Source organism: Oncorhynchus mykiss, chromosome 28, assembly GCF_057628025.1.
Source record: "Oncorhynchus mykiss isolate SJ-2025 chromosome 28, ASM5762802v1, whole genome shotgun sequence".
Lineage (NCBI taxonomy): Eukaryota > Metazoa > Chordata > Actinopteri > Salmoniformes > Salmonidae > Oncorhynchus > Oncorhynchus mykiss.
This window is the reverse complement of record NC_143049.1, coordinates 41,735,001-41,753,831: the sequence shown is the minus strand read 5'-3', so window position 1 is coordinate 41,753,831 and position 18,831 is coordinate 41,735,001. Positions and strand designations below refer to the sequence as shown.

At 43.0% G+C, this 18,831-nt stretch overlaps 1 protein-coding gene across 1 annotated transcript in view; it reads left to right on the top strand.

Moving 5' to 3' along the window:
• Window positions 1-18,831, top strand: part of LOC110508256 (microtubule cross-linking factor 1-like) — a 123,674-nt gene that overhangs the window by 95,969 nt on the left and 8,874 nt on the right. Inside the window, exons 13-17 of the mRNA XM_090226013.1 lie at window positions 257-613; window positions 1,948-2,030; window positions 3,738-3,985; window positions 6,279-6,781; window positions 10,949-11,866. Of these exons, the coding sequence (XP_090082139.1) occupies window positions 257-613; window positions 1,948-2,030; window positions 3,738-3,985; window positions 6,279-6,781; window positions 10,949-11,866 (2,109 nt within the window). The remainder of the gene's footprint in view (window positions 1-256; window positions 614-1,947; window positions 2,031-3,737; window positions 3,986-6,278; window positions 6,782-10,948; window positions 11,867-18,831) is intronic.

Sequence of the window (18,831 nt, the reverse complement as noted above, 5' to 3'; positions counted from 1 at the left end):
CATAAGATACACAGTTAATAATGATGAAATCCTTGTGTTAGTTTAATTGATATCTCTGAAGAGGAAGGAACAATGTCTCACAGTGTTATGCTTATGGCATTATAATATGATCACTGAAAATTATGACCATGTACATTTTGTTCTTATTTCCCTCTCCCTGTCCTCCTCTCTCTCTTCCCATTCCCTCTCCTCCCTCCTTCCTTTCCTCTCTTCCCTTTCTCTCTCTCTCCCTCTCCTCTCTATCCTCCCCCCACAGCTACAGAGAGAGCTTAAAGTACGAAGGGGCAGCGAGGGCTCACCAACTGACATCAAAGAAGGGGAGAGAGCAGGAGGACACAGGGGTGTCTTTTCCCCCCAGGAGAGCCCATGCAAGGCCCCTCGCTCCCCAAGGTCACCACGCTTTCCTCGCTCTGCCATCCCAGGCCCTGTTTCCCTCCCCACCCGCTCCCACTCGGACTCAGAGGCCCATGAAGAGCAGGGGGCTGTAGTGAGGTTCAGAGGCGCAACGGAGAACCTTTTCCTGGACGCTCTGACACTGGACCCCCTGGGTGGCCTGAGGGGCCCACCTCCCTGCAGACTGGACTCTGACAAGAGGTTCCCCTGTTTGAACCAGGTGAGACATGTTAGAACTAATTCTCTATGTAGTATAGTGCACTATATAGGGAATAGGGCTCTGGTCTATAGTAGTGTACTATATAGGGAATAGGGCTCTGGTCTATAGTAGTGCACTATATAGGGAATAGGGCTCTGGTCTATAGTAGTGTACTATATAGGGAATAGGGCTCTGGTCTATAGTAGTGCACTATATAGGGAATAGGGCTCTGGTCTATAGTAGTGCACTATATAGGGAATAGGGCTCTGGTCTATAGTAGTGCACTATATAGGGAATAGGGTCTATAGTAGTGCACTATATATAGGGAATAGGGTCTATAGTAGTGCACTATATAGGGAATAGGGCTCTGGTCTATAGTAGTGCACTATATAGGGAATAGGGCTCTGGTCTATAATAGTGCACTATATAGGGAATAGGGCTCTGGTCTATAGTAGTGCACTATATAGGGAATAGGGCTCTGGTCTATAGCAGTGCACTATATAGGGAATAGGGCTCTGGTCTATAGTAGTGCACTATATAGGGAATAGGGTCTATAGTAGTGCACTATATAGGGAATAGGGCTCTGGTCTATAGTAGTGCACTATATAGGGAATAGGGCTCTGGTCTATAGTAGTGCACTATATAGGGAATAGGGCTCTGGTCTATAGTAGTGTACTATATAGGGAATAGGGCTCTGGTCTATATTAGTGCACTATATAGGGAATAGGGTCTAAAGTAGTGCACTATATAGGGAATAGGGTCTATAGTAGTGCACTATATAGGGAATAGGGCTCTGGTCTATAGTAGTGCACTATATAGGGAATAGGGTCTAAAGTAGTGCACTATATAGGGAATAGGGTCTATAGTAGTGCAAGATATAGGGAATAGGGCTCTGGTCTATAGTAGTGCACTCTATAGGGAATAGGGTCTATAGTAGTGCACTCTATAGGGAATAGGGTCTATAGTAGTGCACTATATAGGGAATAGGGTCTAAAGTAGTGCACTCTATAGGGAATAGGGTCTATAGTAGTGCACTATATAGGGAATAGGGTCTATAGTAGTGCACTATATAGGGAATAGGGTGCCATTTGGGACATAGTCCAGGACTGTATAAAAGTCACAGTTAACCCCTAAAGTGTTTTCAGACCTCAAAGAGTGGTCTTTTTCAATACTGGTCCAGTGCAGGGTTTTGTACCAGCCAACACCAACACTTCTCTTTGTGTGTGTGTGTGTGTGTATGTGTGTGTGTGTGTGTGTGTGTGTGTGTGTGTGTGTGTGTGTGTGTGTGTGTGTGTGTGTGTGTGTGTGTGTGTGTGTGTGTGTGTGTGTGTGTGTGTGTGTGTGTGAGATTTCAGGCTCTGAATGAGATCCCAGACAGAGAGGGCCCCTCGAAGTACCAGGAGGAGGAGGAGGAGATGGGTTTTGGCAGCCTGCTCAGGTAACAACCTTATTGTTACTGTGACAACCTGTCCTTGTTGTTACTGTGACAACCTGTCCTTGTTGTTACTGTGACAACCTGTCTTTGTTGTTACTGTGACAACCTGTCTTTGTTGTTACTGTGACAACCTGTCCTTGTTGTTATTGTGACAACCTGTCCTTGTTGTTACTGTGACAACCTGTCCTTGTTGTTACTGTGACAACCTGTCCTTGTTGTTACTGTGACAACCTGGCCTTGTTGTTACTGTGACAACCTGGCCTTGTTGTTACTGTGACAACCTGTCCTTGTTGTTACTGTGACAACCTGTCCTTGTTGTTACTGTGACAACCTGTCCTTGTTGTTACTGTGACAACCTGTCCTTGTTGTTACTGTGACAACCTGTCCTTGTTGTTACTGTGACAACCTGTCCTTGTTGTTACTGTGACAACCTGTCCTTGTTGTTACTGTGACAACCTGACCTTGTTGTTACTGTGACAACCTGTCCTTGTTGTTACTGTGACAACCTGTCCTTGTTGTTACTGTGACAACCTGTCCTTGTTGTTACTGTGACAACCTGTCCTTGTTGTTACTGTGACAACCTGTCCTTGTTGTTACTGTGACAACCTGGCCTTGTTGTTACTGTGACAACCTGTCCTTGTTGTTACTGTGACAACCTGTCCTTGTTGTTACTGTGACAACCTGTCCTTGTTATTACTGTAGGTGTGACTTACCTGGATTCATTCAAATGATGTTATTACTGGTATTGTTTCCACTTATCGTATCTAGACAGGCTGCCATTTTAACATTTACAATAGATATGTTTTCTGCTTTTGGCTGTTGTGTGCTCTGACCTCCACTCACTGTATATTTAGCAAGTCTACTGTACTGATACATCCTTTGGGTAAAGAAATGACTGCTGTAGGAAGGGATTTTCCCTGATGGTTTGTGTGGAAGCACCTCTGTGAAGCAGCTCTGTGAAGCAGCTCTGTGAAGAAGCTCTGTGAAGCAGCTCTGTGAAGCACCTCTGTGAAGCAGCTCTGTGAAGCACCTCTGTGAAGCACCTCTGTGAAGAAGCTCTGTGAAGCAGCTCTGTGAAGAAGCTCTGTGAAGCATCTCTGTGAAGCAGCTATTTGTGAAAGATCGTAATAGTACATGATCCAAGTCATTGCAGCCTGATGATTAATTATTGAATCATTTTATAGCGATCTCTAATGAAATGAAATGCATTAACTGGCCTTCACTAGATGTTTTTATGCTCTGTGAAGAGAGGCTCTAACATGTAGTTTAGACAAGAGATATGCCAGAGACAGTCCTGCCTGTGAAGAGAGGCTCTAACATGTAGTTTAGACAAGAGATATGCCAGAGACAGTCCTGCCTGTGAAGAGAGGCTCTTACATGTAGTTTAGACAAGAGATATGACAGAGACAGTCCTGCCTGTGAAGAGAGGCTCTTACATGTAGTTTAGACAAGAGATATGACAGAGACAGTCCTGCCTGTGAAGAGAGGCTCTTACATGTAGTTTAGACAAGAGATATGACAGAGACAGTCCTGCCTGTGCTGTTTATCTCTGTCATGTCCTTACCTACGTCTTCCTTCTAGTGACAGGATTCAGCGGTGGATCTGTGATGCTGATGTACTGAATCCTCTCTGCACTCTCTCCTCTTCTCTCCTTTGCTACATTGTCTGATAATGTGTTTTCACTGACACCTTTTCTCTCCTCCTCCTCAGGGCTAAGTCGGTCTGTTCCATGAGTGACTTCCAGCGTCTGATGGACAGCTCTCCCTTCCTGCCTGACAGGGGTCGTCATGGTGACCGTGGCCGTGACGACGTGACTCCGCCCCTGTCACCCGACGACCTGAAGTACATTGAGGAGTTCAACAGTAAGGGTTGGGACTTCCCTGTCCCTGGCCCATCCCCGACACCAGGCCACCACACCCCTACAGCCATGGAGGCCTGGGCAGAACGGCCCGCTTCAGGTACTGAATTTTGCTCATGGTTTAACGCTGTCGGTTTTTACCACCACCATTTACATTTTTTATTTACATTTTTTATTTTTTCAATACAAAACATACACATGCAAATGACAACATCACACAAACATTCACAGCATCACCCCTACCCAGAACCACCTGCTCCCCCCCCCCATCTCCAGCGCATCACTCTCCTCCACATGGCCTCAAACTGCAGCTCTCCGTGGCCCAAGCACTTTCAACATTTAGATAATAAAGCATTTAACCTTCCCATTGTCTTAACGACGGCGGATTGGTTGATTTCCAGTTGTTTTTTTTCAAGATGATTGACGATAAAAGTGTCGTCCAACCCGTCAGGTATCTCACTGCACCCTCATATGTCGTGTCGAGAAATCTGCAGAGAGACGGATTAAAAAGTACATTTACGTTGGAATACTTTCTGACTGACAACTTTCTAACTCCGCCCATAACTGTATGACATCATAACATTCCCAGGAGGTATGGATTATTGAGTTAGTTTCAACTTTCTAACTCCGCCCATAACTTTATGACATCGTTACATTCCCAGAAGGCCTGGATTATTGAGTTAGTTTAAACTTTCTAACTCCGCCCATAACTTTATGACATCATAACATTCCCAGAAGGCCTGGATTATTGAGTTAGTTTCAACTTTCTAACTCCGCCCATAACTTTATGACATCATAACATTCCCAGAAGGCCTGGATTATTGAGTTAGTTTCAACTTTCTAACTCCGCCCATAACTTTATGACATCATAACATTCCCAGAAGGCCTGGATTATTGAGTTAGTTTCAACTTTCTAACTCCGTCCATAACTTTATGACATCATAACATTCCCAGGAGGTATGGATTATTGAATTAGTTTCAACTTTCTAACTCCGCCCTTAACTTTATGACATCATAACATTCCCAGAAGGTATGGATTATTGAGTTAGTTTCAACTTTCTAACTCCGCCCATAACTTTATGACATCGTAACATTCCCAGAAGGCATGGATTATTGAGTTAGTTTCAACTTTCTAACTCCGCCCATAACTTTATGACATCATAACATTCCCAGAAGGCCTGGATTATTGAGTTAGTTTCAACTTTCTAACTCCGCCCATAACTTTATGACATCATAACATTCCCAGAAGGCCTGGATTATTGAGTTAGTTTCAACTTTCTAACTCCGCCCATAACTTTATGACATCATAACATTCCCAGAAGGCCTGGATTATTGAGTTAGTTTCAACTTTCTAACTCCGCCCATAACTTTATGACATCATAACATTCCCAGAAGGCCTGGATTATTGAGTTAGTTTCAACTTTCTAACTCCGCCCATAACTTTATGACATCATAACATTCCCAGAAGGTATGGATTATTGAGTTAGTTTCAACTTTCTAACTCCGTCCATAACTTTATGACATCATAACATTCCCAGGAGGTATGGATTATTGAATTAGTTTCAACTTTCTAACTCCGCCCTTAACTTTATGACATCATAACATTCCCAGAAGGTATGGATTATTGAGTTAGTTTCAACTTTCTAACTCCGCCCATAACTTTATGACATCGTAACATTCCCAGAAGGCATGGATTATTGAGTTAGTTTCAACTTTCTAACTCCGCCCATAACTTTATGACATCATAACATTCCCAGAAGGCCTGGATTATTGAGTTAGTTTCAACTTTCTAACTCCGCCCATAACTTTATGACATCATAACATTCCCAGAAGGCCTGGATTATTGAGTTAGTTTCAACTTTCTAACTCCGCCCATAACTTTATGACATCATAACATTCCCAGAAGGCCTGGATTATTGAGTTAGTTTCAACTTTCTAACTCCGCCCATAACTTTATGACATCATAACATTCCCAGAAGGCCTGGATTATTGACTCATTGTTAGTTTTACGCTTAAGACATGACTCTGCCGTTGTGCTACTAGATTTTGTGAACTTTGTCACTTGTATAATGAATTCTATACATTAGTTGATACTGGATTAAGCGTAGATTTTACGTTAACTGTAATTTAGTTAGTTATGATCCAACTGTCCCTCCGTCTTGTGACAATATCAGTTCTTTGTAAGTCTTGGTTCCAATAGTTTATATTTATTTCTAATATAATTTGATGTCAAAAAGATTTCAAATCAAAAAATGTCTTGATATGAAACATTTAGATTGTTCCAAAGGGCTGTGTTTTAAGCGAGGGATATTGGTTCTCCGAGAATCCGTTTCAGAGCTGTATTAGTTAGAATTCTAGTTCTAATCATTCCACATTCTCTCTCTGACTCCCAGAACCATTCCAGCCGGCCTCGTGGTTCCTAACCACCAGCGCCACTTTGACCACCAATACCCAATCCAGCCACGAGCCCCCCTGCCCACCACACTGCCAGCGCTCCCCACTCAGGGGAAACGGGGGTAACATAGGAGGGGGAGCAGGGGTCCACGTCTCCCACAGCCCCACCCGATCCCCCGGGCCCTCCGATCAAGACTACCTGTACCCCAAAGGAACTAAGGGGCAAGGGGGTGGGGGTGTTGGTGAGGCAGGGGGTGCCTCCGGGATTGGGGGGGTAGGAGGTCCAGACGAGGTGTTTGGTGATGGTAGGTGGCCTCCTTCCTGTCATAAGGAGTTATTAGAGGGTGGGGGGGGGGTTGGGGGTCCCATCCCCACGGTGGGGTACGCGTCGTCTCTGGAGCTGCAGCTGTCACGGAACCTCAGTGATGACATGAAGGAGGTGGCCTTCTCCGTTAGGAACTACCGCTCTGGCACCTCGGACCACCTGGAGCAACAGAGACAGGTCTGTTGACGTTGTATCTGTTGTTGTTGTCTAGCTGTTCATCCATCTAGTCTGGTGTCTAGCTGTTCATCCATCTAGTCTGTTGTCTAGCTGTTCATCCATCTAGTCTGTTGTCTAGCTGTTCATCCATCTAGTCTGTTGTCTAGCTGTTCATCCATCTAGTCTGTTGTTCATCCATCTAGTCTGTTGTCTAGCTGTTCATCCATCTAGTCTGTTGTCTAGTTGTTCATCCATCTAGTCTGTTGTCTAGCTGTTCATCCATCTAGTCTGTTGTTCATCCATCTAGTCTGTTGTTCATCCATCTAGTCTGTTGTCTAGCTGTTCATCCATCTAGTCTGTTGTCTAGCTGTTCATCCATCTAGTCTGTTGTTCATCCATCTAGTCTGTTGTTCATCCATCTAGTCTGTTGTCTAGCTGTTCATCCATCTAGTCTGTTGTTCATCCTTCTAGTCTGTTGTCTAGCTGTTCATCCATCTAGTCTGTTGTTCATCCATCTAGTCTGTTGTCTAGTTGTTCATCCATCTAGTCTGTTGTCTAGCTGTTCATCCATCTAGTCTGTTGTTCATCCATCTAGTCTGTTGTTCATCCATCTAGTCTGTTGTCTAGCTGTTCATCCATCTAGTCTGTTGTCTAGCTGTTCATCCATCTAGTCTGTTGTCTAGCTGTTCATCCATCTAGTCTGTTGTCTAGCTGTTCATCCATCTAGTCTGTTAACTAGCTGTTCATCCATCTAGTCTGTTGTTCATCCATCTAGTCTGTTGTCTAGTTGTTCATCCATCTAGTATGTTGTTCATCCATCTAGTCTGTTGTTCATCCATCTAGTCTGTTGTCTAGCTGTTCATCCATCTAGTCTGTTGTCTAGCTGTTCATCCATCTAGTCTGTTGTCTAGCTGTTCATCCATCTAGTCTGTTGTCTAGCTGTTCATCCATCTAGTCTGTTGTTCATCCATCTAGTCTGTTGTTCATCCATCTAGTCTGTTGTCTAGCTGTTCATCCATCTAGTCTGTTGTTCATCCTTCTAGTCTGTTGTCTAGCTGTTCATCCATCTAGTCTGTTGTTCATCCTTCTAGTCTGCTGTCTAGCTGTTCATCCATCTAGTCTGTTGTTCATCCTTCTAGTCTGTTGTTCATCCATCTAGTCTGTTGTTCATCCATCTAGTCTGTTGTTCATCCTTCTAGTCTGTTGTCTAGCTGTTCATCCATCTAGTCTGTTGTTCATCCTTCTAGTCTGTTGTCTAGCTGTTCATCCTTCTAGTCTGTTGTTCATCCATCTAGTCTGTTGTTCATCCATCTAGTCAGTTGTTCATCCATCTAGTCTGTTGTTCATCCATCTAGTCTGTTGTTCATCCATCTAGTCTGTTGTTCATCCATCTAGTCTGTTGTCTAGCTGTTCATCCATCTAGTCTGTTGTTCATCCATCTAGTCTGTTGTTCATCCATCTAGTCTGTTGTTCATCCATCTAGTCTGTTGTCTAGCTGTTCATCCATCTAGTCTGTTGTTCATCCTTCTAGTCTGTTGTTCATCCATCTAGTCTGTTGTTCATCCATCTAGTCTGTTGTTCATCCATCTAGTCTGTTGTTCATCCATCTAGTCTGTTGTTCATCCATCTAGTCTGTTGTCTAGTTGTTCATCCATCTAGTCTGTTGTTCATCCATCTAGTCTGTTGTTCATCCATCTAGTCTGTTGTTCATCCATCTAGTCTGTTGTCTAGCTGTTCATCCATCTAGTCTGTTGTTCATCCTTCTAGTCTGTTGTTCATCCATCTAGTCTGTTGTCTAGCTGTTCATCCGTCTAGTCTGTTGTCTAGCTGTTCATCCGTCTAGTCTGTTGTCTAGCTGTTCATCCATCTAGTCTGTTGTCTAGCTGTTCATCCATCTAGTCTGTTGTCTAGCTGTTCATCCATCTAGTCTGTTGTTCATCCATCTAGTCTGTTGTCTAGCTGTTCATCCATCTAGTCTGTTGTTCATCCATCTAGTCTGTTGTCTAGTTGTTCATCCATCTAGTCTGTTGTTCATCCATCTAGTCTGTTGTTCATCCATCTAGTCTGTTGTTCATCCATCTAGTCTGTTGTTCATCCATCTAGTCTGTTGTTCATCCATCTAGTCTGTTGTTCATCCATCTAGTCTGTTGTTCATCCATCTAGTCTGTTGTTCATCCATCTAGTCTGTTGTCTAGTTGTTCATCCATCTAGTCTGTTGTTCATCCATCTAGTCTGTTGTTCATCCATCTAGTCTGTTGTCTAGCTGTTCATCCATCTAGTCTGTTGTCTAGCTGTTCATCCGTCTAGTCTGTTGTCTAGCTGTTCATCCGTCTAGTCTGTTGTCTAGCTGTTCATCCATCTAGTCTGTTGTCTAGCTGTTCATCCATCTAGTCTGTTGTTCATCCATCTAGTCTGTTGTCTAGCTGTTCATCCATCTAGTCTGTTGTTCATCCATCTAGTCTGTTGTCTAGTTGTTCATCCATCTAGTCTGTTGTCTAGCTGTTCATCCATCTAGTCTGTTGTTCATCCATCTAGTCTGTTGTCTAGCTGTTCATCCATCTAGTCTGTTGTCTAGCTGTTCATCCATCTAGTCTGTTGTCTAGCTGTTCATCCATCTAGTCTGTTGTCTAGTTGTTCATCCATCTAGTCTGTTGTCTAGCTGTTCATCCATCTAGTCTGTTGTCTAGCTGTTCATCCATCTAGTCTGTTGTCTAGCTGTTCATCCATCTAGTCTGTTGTCTAGCTGTTCATCCATCTAGTCTGTTGTCTAGCTGTTCATCCATCTAGTCTGTTGTCTAGTTGTTCATCCATCTAGTCTGTTGTCTAGCTGTTCATCCATCTAGTCTGTTGTCTAGCTGTTCATCCATCTAGTCTGTTGTCTAGTTGTTCATCCATCTAGTCTGTTGTCTAGCTGTTCATCCATCTAGTCTGTTGTCTAGTTGTTCATCCATCTAGTCTGTTGTCTAGCTGTTCATCCATCTAGTCTGTTGTTCATCCATCTAGTCTGTTGTTCATTCATCTAGTCTGTTGTCTAGCTGTTCATCCATCTAGTCTGTTGTCTAGTTGTTCATCCATCTAGTCTGTTGTCTAGTTGTTCATCCATCTAGTCTGTTGTCTAGCTGTTCATCCATCTAGTCTGTTGTTCATCCATCTAGTCTGTTGTTCATCCATCTAGTCTGTTGTCTAGCTGTTCATCCATCTAGTCTGTTGTCTAGCTGTTCATCCATCTAGTCTGTTGTTCATCCATCTAGTCTGTTGTCTAGCTGTTCATCCATCTAGTCTGTTGTCTAGCTGTTCATCCATCTAGTCTGTTGTCTAGCTGTTCATCCATCTAGTCTGTTGTCTAGCTGTTCATCCATCTAGTCTGTTGTCTAGCTGTTCATCCATCTAGTCTGTTGTCTAGTTGTTCATCCATCTAGTCTGTTGTCTAGTTGTTCATCCATCTAGTCTGTTGTCTAGCTGTTCATCCATCTAGCCTGTTGTTTCTACAGTATACTGTCTAGCTGTTTGTCTCTGTGAGGTTTCTACAGTATACTGTCTAGCTGTTCATCTCTGTGAGGTTTCTACAGTATACTGTCTAGCTGTTCGTCTCTGTGAGGTTTCTACAGTATACTGTCTAGCTGTTCGTCTCTGTGAGGTTTCTACAGTATACTGTCTAGCTGTTCATCTCTGTGAGGTTTCTACAGTATACTGTCTAGCTGTTCGTCTCTGTGAGGTTTCTACAGTATACTGTCTAGCTGTTCATCTCTGTGAGGTTTCTACAGTATACTGTCTAGCTGTTCGTCTCTGTGAGGTTTCTATAGTATACTTTCTAGCTGTTCATCTCTGTGAGGTTTCTACAGTATACTGTCTAGCTGTTCATCTCTGTGAGGTTTCTACAGTATACTGTCTAGCTGTTCATCTCTGTGAGGTTTCTACAGTATACTGTCTAGCTGTTCATCTCTGTGAGGTTTCTACAGTATACTGTCTAGCTGTTCATCTCTGTGAGGTTTCTACAGTATACTGTCTAGCTGTTCGTCTCTGTGAGGTTTCTACAGTATACTGTCTAGCTGTTCGTCTCTGTGAGGTTTCTACAGTATACTGTCTAGCTGTTCATCTCTGTGAGGTTTCTACAGTATACTGTCTTTCAGGTTTGGGGATCCTCTTCTCACTTAGACTTTTCACTTGTCTGTTTAATTGACTCCACAGCTCCGAGATATGGCGTGTCAGACAAATGGTTTCACCACTCGGGGAACCCAGACCACTCAGACCATCAGCGTGGGGTTACAGACAGACATCCTCCGCACCCTCACCAGCTCCCCTCACCGCTGCCTCACCCCTAAAGGAGGCTCCACCCCTATCTCCTCCCCCTCCAGAAATATCCGTAAGATACAGTACTCCCCTGTAGTCCAGTCCAAGTTCGAGCGTCCATGTTGTTCTCCTAAGTACGGCTCCCCTAAGCTCCAGAGGAAGCTGTCAACATCATCGAAGGCTGACCTCCAAGGTGGGGCCTCAAGCTCCACGGCCGGCCCCAGGGCCCCTACCCCTACCACCCCCCAGAAGGGTGCCTCTGAGTCGGCCTGGGCTCGCTCCACCACCACCAGGGACTCTCCGGTCCACACCACCATCAACGACGGCCTGTCTTGTCTCTTCAACATCATAGACCACAGCCCCGTGGCCTACGAACCCCCGCAGTGCAAATTCACCAAGTCCCCCAGCCGCTCCCGCCCCACCCCCCTTGACCCCTCACCTCCTGGTGAACCCGGTCTACCCACCTCAGACCTCAAAGACCCAAGATACCTTGGAGCTGTCCAGGAGTTTCTGAGGAATGTCCGCGGGCGTTCTCCCAGCCCGGTGCAGCTGATAGTAGAGACCCAGGGAGGGCCGGGGGGAACAGGGGGGGAGAGGACACCGGAGGTGCTCAGTATACGCCAGGACCTGTCTGCCCCGCCTGGATACACCCTAGCAGAGAACGCAGCCCGTCTGCTGAACAAGAAGCTGTTGGAACAGAGCTTCAGGGAGGAGAAGAGACTGGGGTCTGGTGGGTCCTCAGCCCAGGGACAGGGAGGCTACACGAGAGAGGGGCGACAGGCGGAGGGAGACAGGAACCAGTCGGGGTGTTTGGAGGTAAATAATAACACCTACTGCGTTTATTGCTTAGTGTTTATTAGGCTCACTTTTAGGTCACCTGTTGGTCACCTGTTGGACATGTTCTTTCCTAGAGTCCTAGAAATGGATAATTAAAACCTACATAAACACTAACTAGGATTTTTTTTAAATTACTTTTAAAATGTGTTCTTATTGACCTAAATGCTGGTGTTTTAGTCTAAACACTATCACTCTACTAATTGGATTGGTTGTTTATATTTGTTGTTAGTTTATTAGCCCACCCATTGGGCTACAGACCCAGACAAGCAATATTTTGACCAAAACAAACCCAATTTAGGAAATAATCATTTTTAAAAAATCATATAACTCCGTGCTGGTATTTTCTTGTCTGATCAAAAAGCATTGACTGACACTATAGTAGTGTTTCATATTGAATAACTTTTTTCCACATACAGTATTTTACTGTATTCTATTGTATTCTACAGTATTTTACTGTATTCTATTGTATTTTACAGTATTTTACTGTATTATATTGTATTCTACAGTATTTTACTGTATTCTATTGTATTCTACAGTATTTTACTGTATTCTATTGTATTCTACAGTATTTTACTGTATTCTATTATATTGTACTGTATTTTACTGCATTATATTGTATTCCAAAGTATTTTAAGGCATTCTATTGTATTCTACAGTATTTTCCGTATTCTACTGTATTCTACTGTATTCTATTGTATTCTACAGTATTCTATTGTATTTTCCCCTAGTTCAGTATATACTATTGTGCTTCTTTGTTTCTTCTCTATACTGGAAAGGGCTGATCTGACTCCTTTTGACTCCTATCACTCTGCTTCAGCCACCACCCATTCAGTTGGACACTGTTAGTATTGTAGTTGCCGTGACCATAAGTTTGGCATTGCCGTGACCATAAGGAGTAGGGCTGACCCGATAGTACTGAGGGTTTCAAACCCTGGCTGTCTGTTCTAACCTAACGTAGCAGGTTTTTTTTAGAGGAAAAGGAAGCTAGGTTGAAATAGCTGTATCCCTGGAAACTGGATACATCCGGTTGTTGTCAACTTCACTTAGGGTGATCTTGCCCCAAGCAATGTGTTGCAAAAACATGAATATAACATTTTGGTTGAAATTCTTTAAGTGATTCCAGTATCAGTACACCATTAGAAAAGATCTGCGCAAAAAGTAGGTTAAAAGCTATATAACATTATGATAATAGTGTATGTTTAAAGTGAATGAAAACATTACAGTGAAGCACTCATTTCTATTCCTACTGTACATACACTGAGTGTACAAAACATTAAGAACACCTTCCTAATATTGAGTTGCACCTACTAACATACCCCGTTCAAAGGGACTTACAGGGCATTCGGAAAGTATTCAGACCCCTTGACTTTTTAGTTAAGTTAGTCATGTTCTAAAATTTATTATAAATGTTAAAAAATCCTCCTCATCAATCTACACACAATACCCCATAATGACATCACAATACCCCATAACGACATCACAATACCCCAAAATGACATCACAATACCCCATAATGACATCACAATACCCCATAATGACATCACAATACCCCATAATGACATCACAATACCCCAAAATGATATCACAATACCCCATAATGACATCACAATGCCCCATAATGACATCACAATACCCCATAACGACATCACAATACCCCAAAATGACATCACAATACCCCATAATGACATCACAATACCCCATGATGACATCACAATACCCCATATTGTGGGGAGTTTCTCCCATTCTTCTCTGCAGATCTTCTCAAGCTCTGTCAGGTTGGATGGGGAGCATCGCTGGACAGCTATTTTCAGGTCTCCCAAGAGATTCATCAAGGACATTCAGAGACTTGTCCCGAAGCCACTCCTGTGTTGTCTTGGCTGTGTGCTTAGGGTCCTTCGCCCCAGTCTGAGGTCCCGAGTGCTCAAGAGCAGGTTTTCATCAAGTATCTCTATGTACTTTGCTCTGTTCATCTCTCCCTCGATCCTGACTAGTCTCCCAGTCCCAACCGCTGAATAACAGCCCACAACATGATGCTGCCACCACCATGCTTCACTGTAGGGATGGTGCCAGATTTCCTCCAGATGTAATCTTGGTTTCGTCAGACCAGAGAATCTTGTTTCTCATGGTCTGAGAGTCCTTTAGTTGCCTTTTGGCAAACTCCAAGCGGGCTGTCATGTGCCTTTTACTGAGGAGTGGCTTCTGTCTGGCCACTCTACCATAAAGGCCTGATTGATGGAGTGCTGCTGAGATGGTTGTCCTCCTGGAAGGTTCACCCATCTTCACAGAGGAACTCTGGAGCTCTGTCAGAGTGACCATCAGGTTCTTGGTCACCTCCCTGACCAAGGCCCTTCTTCCCCAATTGTTCAGTTTGGCCGGGTGGCCAGCTCTAGGAAGAGTCTTGGTGGTTTCAAACTTCTTCCATTTAAGAATGGTGGAGGCCACTGTGTTATTGGGAACTTTCAATGCTGCAGAAATGTTTTGGTACCCTTCCCCAGATCTGTGCCTCGACACAATCCTGTCTCTGAGCTCTACGGACAATTCCTTCGACTTCATGGCTTGGTTTTTGCTCTGACACACACTGTCAACTGTGAGACCTTATATAGACAGGTGTGTGCCTTTCCAAATCTTGTCCAATCAATTGAATTTACCACAGGTGGACTCCAATCAAGTTGTAGAATCAGGTCAATGATGATCAATGGAAACAAGATGCACCTGAGCTCAATGTTGAGTCTCATAGCAAAGGGTCTGAATACTTAAATGAGATATTTCTGTTTTTATTTGTAATACATTTGCAATAAATTTGGAAAAAAATCGGCTTTCAATTTGTCATTATCGGGTATTGTGATGTCATTATCGGGTATTGTGATGTCATTATCGGGTATTGTGATGTCATTATCGGGTATTGTGTGTAGATTGATGAGGAATTTGTTTTTTACATTCAATTTTAGAATAAGGATGTAACGTAACAAAATGTGGAAAAAGTCAAGGGGTCTGAATACTTTCCGAATGAATATTTTGTCTTTCCCATTCATCCTCTGAATGGTACACATACACAATCCATGTCTCAATTGCCTCAAGGTTTAAAAATCCTTCTTTAACTGGTCTCCTCCCCTTCATCTACACTGACTTTAAAGTGGATTGGAACAGGTGACGTCAATAAGAGATCACAGCTTTCACCTGGATTCACCCGGTCAGTCAATGTCAAGCCTGACCTGTCAATCACAAATCTGTAGATGTTTTTACTCTCTTAATGACCACATATAGACTGGATATTACAGGACTATGTTGTTAGACTGGATATTACAGGACTATGTTGTTAGACTGGATATTACAGGACTATGTTGTTAGACTGGATATTACAAGACTATGTTGTTAGACTGGATATTACAGGACTATGTTGTTAGACTGGATATTACAAGACTATGTTGTTAGACTGGATATTACAAGACTATGTTGTTAGACTGGATATTACAAGACTATGTTGTTAGACTGGATATTACAGGACTATGTTGTTAGACTGGATATTACAAGACTATGTTGTTAGACTGGATATTACAGGACTATGTTGTTAGACTGGACAGGACTGGGGTAGTGTAGTTGTTAGATTGGATATTACAAGACTATGTTGTTAGACTGGATATTACAGGACTATGTTGTTAGACTGGATATTACAAGACTATGCTGTTAGACTGGATATTACAAGACTATGTTGTTAGACTGGATATTACAGGACTATGTTGTTAGACTGGATATTACAAGACTATGCTGTTAGACTGGATATTACAAGACTATGTTGTTAGACTGGATATTACAGGACTATGTTGTTAGACTGGATATTACAGGACTGGGGTAGTGTAGTTGTTAGACTGGATATTACAGGACTATGTTGTTAGACTGGATATTACAGGACTATGTTGTTAGACTGGATATTACAGGACTGGGGTAGTGTAGTTGTTAGACTGGATATTACAGGACTATGTTGTTAGACTGGATATTACAGGACTATGTTGTTAGACTGGATATTACAGGACTATGTTGTTAGACTGGATATTACAGGACTATGTTGTTAGACTGGATATTACAAGACTATGTTGTTAGACTGGATATTACAGGACTATGTTGTTAGACTGGATATTACAAGACTATGTTGTTAGACTGGATATTACAGGACTATGTTGTTAGACTGGACAGGACTGGGGTAGTGTAGTTGTTAGATTGGATATTACAAGACTATGTTGTTAGACTGGATATTACAGGACTATGTTGTTAGACTGGATATTACAGGACTATGTTGTTAGACTGGATATTACAGGACTATGTTGTTAGACTGGATATTACAAGACTATGTTGTTAGACTGGATATTACAGGACTATGTTGTTAGACTGGATATTACAGGACTATGTTGTTAGACTGGATATTACAAGACTATGTTGTTAGACTGGATATTACAGGACTATGTTGTTAGACTGGACAGGACTGGGGTAGTGTAGTTGTTAGATTGGATATTACAAGACTATGTTGTTAGACTGGATATTACAGGACTATGTTGTTAGACTGGACAGGACTGGGGTAGTGTAGTTGTTAGATTGGATATTACAAGACTATATTGTTAGACTGGATATTACAGGACTATGTTGTTAGACTGGATATTACAGGACTATGTTGTTAGACTGGATATTACAAGACTATGTTGTTAGACTGGATATTACAGGACTATGTTGTTAGACTGGACAGGACTGGGGTAGTGTAGTTGTTAGATTGGATATTACAAGACTATGTTGTTAGACTGGATATTACAGGACTATGTTGTTAGACTGGATATTACAGGACTATGTTGTTAGACTGGATATTACAAGACTATGTTGTTAGACTGGATATTACAGGACTATGTTGTTAGACTGGACAGGACTGGGGTAGTGTAGTTGTTAGATTGGATATTACAAGACTATGTTGTTAGACTGGATATTACAGGACTATATTGTTAGACTGGATATTACAGGACTATGTTGTTAGACTGGATATTACAGGACTATGTTGTTAGACTGGATATTACAAGACTATGTTGTTAGACTGGATATTACAGGACTATGTTGTTAGACTGGATATTACAGGACTATGTTGTTAGACTGGATATTACAGGACTATGTTGTTAGACTGGATATTACAGGACTGGGGTAGTGTAGTTGTTAGATTGGATATTACAAGACTATGTTGTTAGACTGAATATTACAAGACTATGTTGTTAGACTGGATATTACAGGACTATGTTGTTAGACTGGATATTACAGGACTATGTTGTTAGACTGGATATTACAGGACTATGTTGTTAGACTGGATATTACAGGACTATGTTGTTAGACTGGATATTACAAGACTATGTTGTTAGACTGGATATTACAGGACTATGTTGTTAGACTGGATATTACAGGACTATGTTGTTAGACTGGATATTACAGGACTATGTTGTTAGACTGGATATTACAGGACTGGGGTAGTGTAGTTGTTAGACTGGATATTACAGGACTATGTTGTTAGACTGGACAGGACTTGGGTAGTGTAGTTGTTAGACTGGATATTACCAGGGTTGTGATACAATATACAGCATGTTATAGTGTAGTCATAGCGTTTATTGTGTGTTGTGTACTCTACATAGCGTGTATTGTGTGTTGTGTACTCTACATAGCGTTTATTGTGTATGATAACAACCATGTTATCTCTTAACACTAACCCGGAAGCTTACAAGAAATCCCGCTAAGCCCTGCGACAAACCATCAAACAGGCAAAGCACCAATACAGGACTAAGATTGAATCCTACTACACCGGCTCCGACGCTCGTCGGATGTGGCAGGGCTTGCAAACTATTACAGACTACAAAGGGAAGCACAGCCGCGAGCTGCCCAGTGACACGAGCCTACCAGACGAGCTAAAACACTTCTATGCTCGCTTTGAGGCAAACAACACTGAAGCATGCACGAGAGCATCAGCTGTTCTGGACGACTGTGTGATCACGCTCTGCGTAGCCGACGTGAGTAAGACCTTTAAACAGGTCAACATACACAAGGCTGCGGGGCCAGATGGATTACCAGGACGTGTGCTTCGAGCATGCGCTGACCAACTGGCAGGTGTTTTCACTGACCTTTTCAACATTTCCCTGATTGAGTCTGTAATACCAACATGCTTCAAGCAGACCACCATAGTCCCTGTGCCCAAGAACACAAAGGCAACCTGCCTAAATGACTACAGACCCGTAGCACTCACGTCCGTAGCCATGAAGTGCTTTGAAAGGCTGGTCATGGCTCACATCACCATTGCACTCCACACTGCCCTTTCCCTGGGACTAAACACCTCCCTCTGCAACTGGATCCTGGACTTCCTGACGGGCCGCCCCCAGGTGGTGAGGGTAGGTAACAACACATCTGCCACGCTGATCCTCATCACTGGAGCTCCCCAGGGGTGTGTGCTCAGTCCCCTCCTGTACTCCCTGTTTACCCACGACTGCATGGCCAGGCACGACTCCAACACCTTCAATAAGTTTGCAGACGACACAACAGTGGTAGGCATGATCACCGACAAAGACGATACAGCCTATAGGGAGGAAGTCAGTGACCTGGTCGGGTGGTGCCAGAATAACAACCTATCCCTCAACGTAACCAAGACTTAGGAGATGATTGTGGACTACAGGAAAAGGAGGACTGAGCACGCCCCCTTTCTCATCGACGGGGCTGTAGTGGAGCAGGTTGAGAGCTTCAAGTTCCTTGGTGTCCACATCAACAACAAACTAGAATGGTCCAAACACACCAAGACAGTCGTGAAGAGGGCACGACAAAGCCTATTCCCCCTCAGGAAACTAAAAAGATTTGTCATGGGTCCTGAGATCCTCAAAAGTTTCTACAGCTTTAACATCGAGAGCATCCTGCCTGACTGGTTGCATCACTGCCTGGTA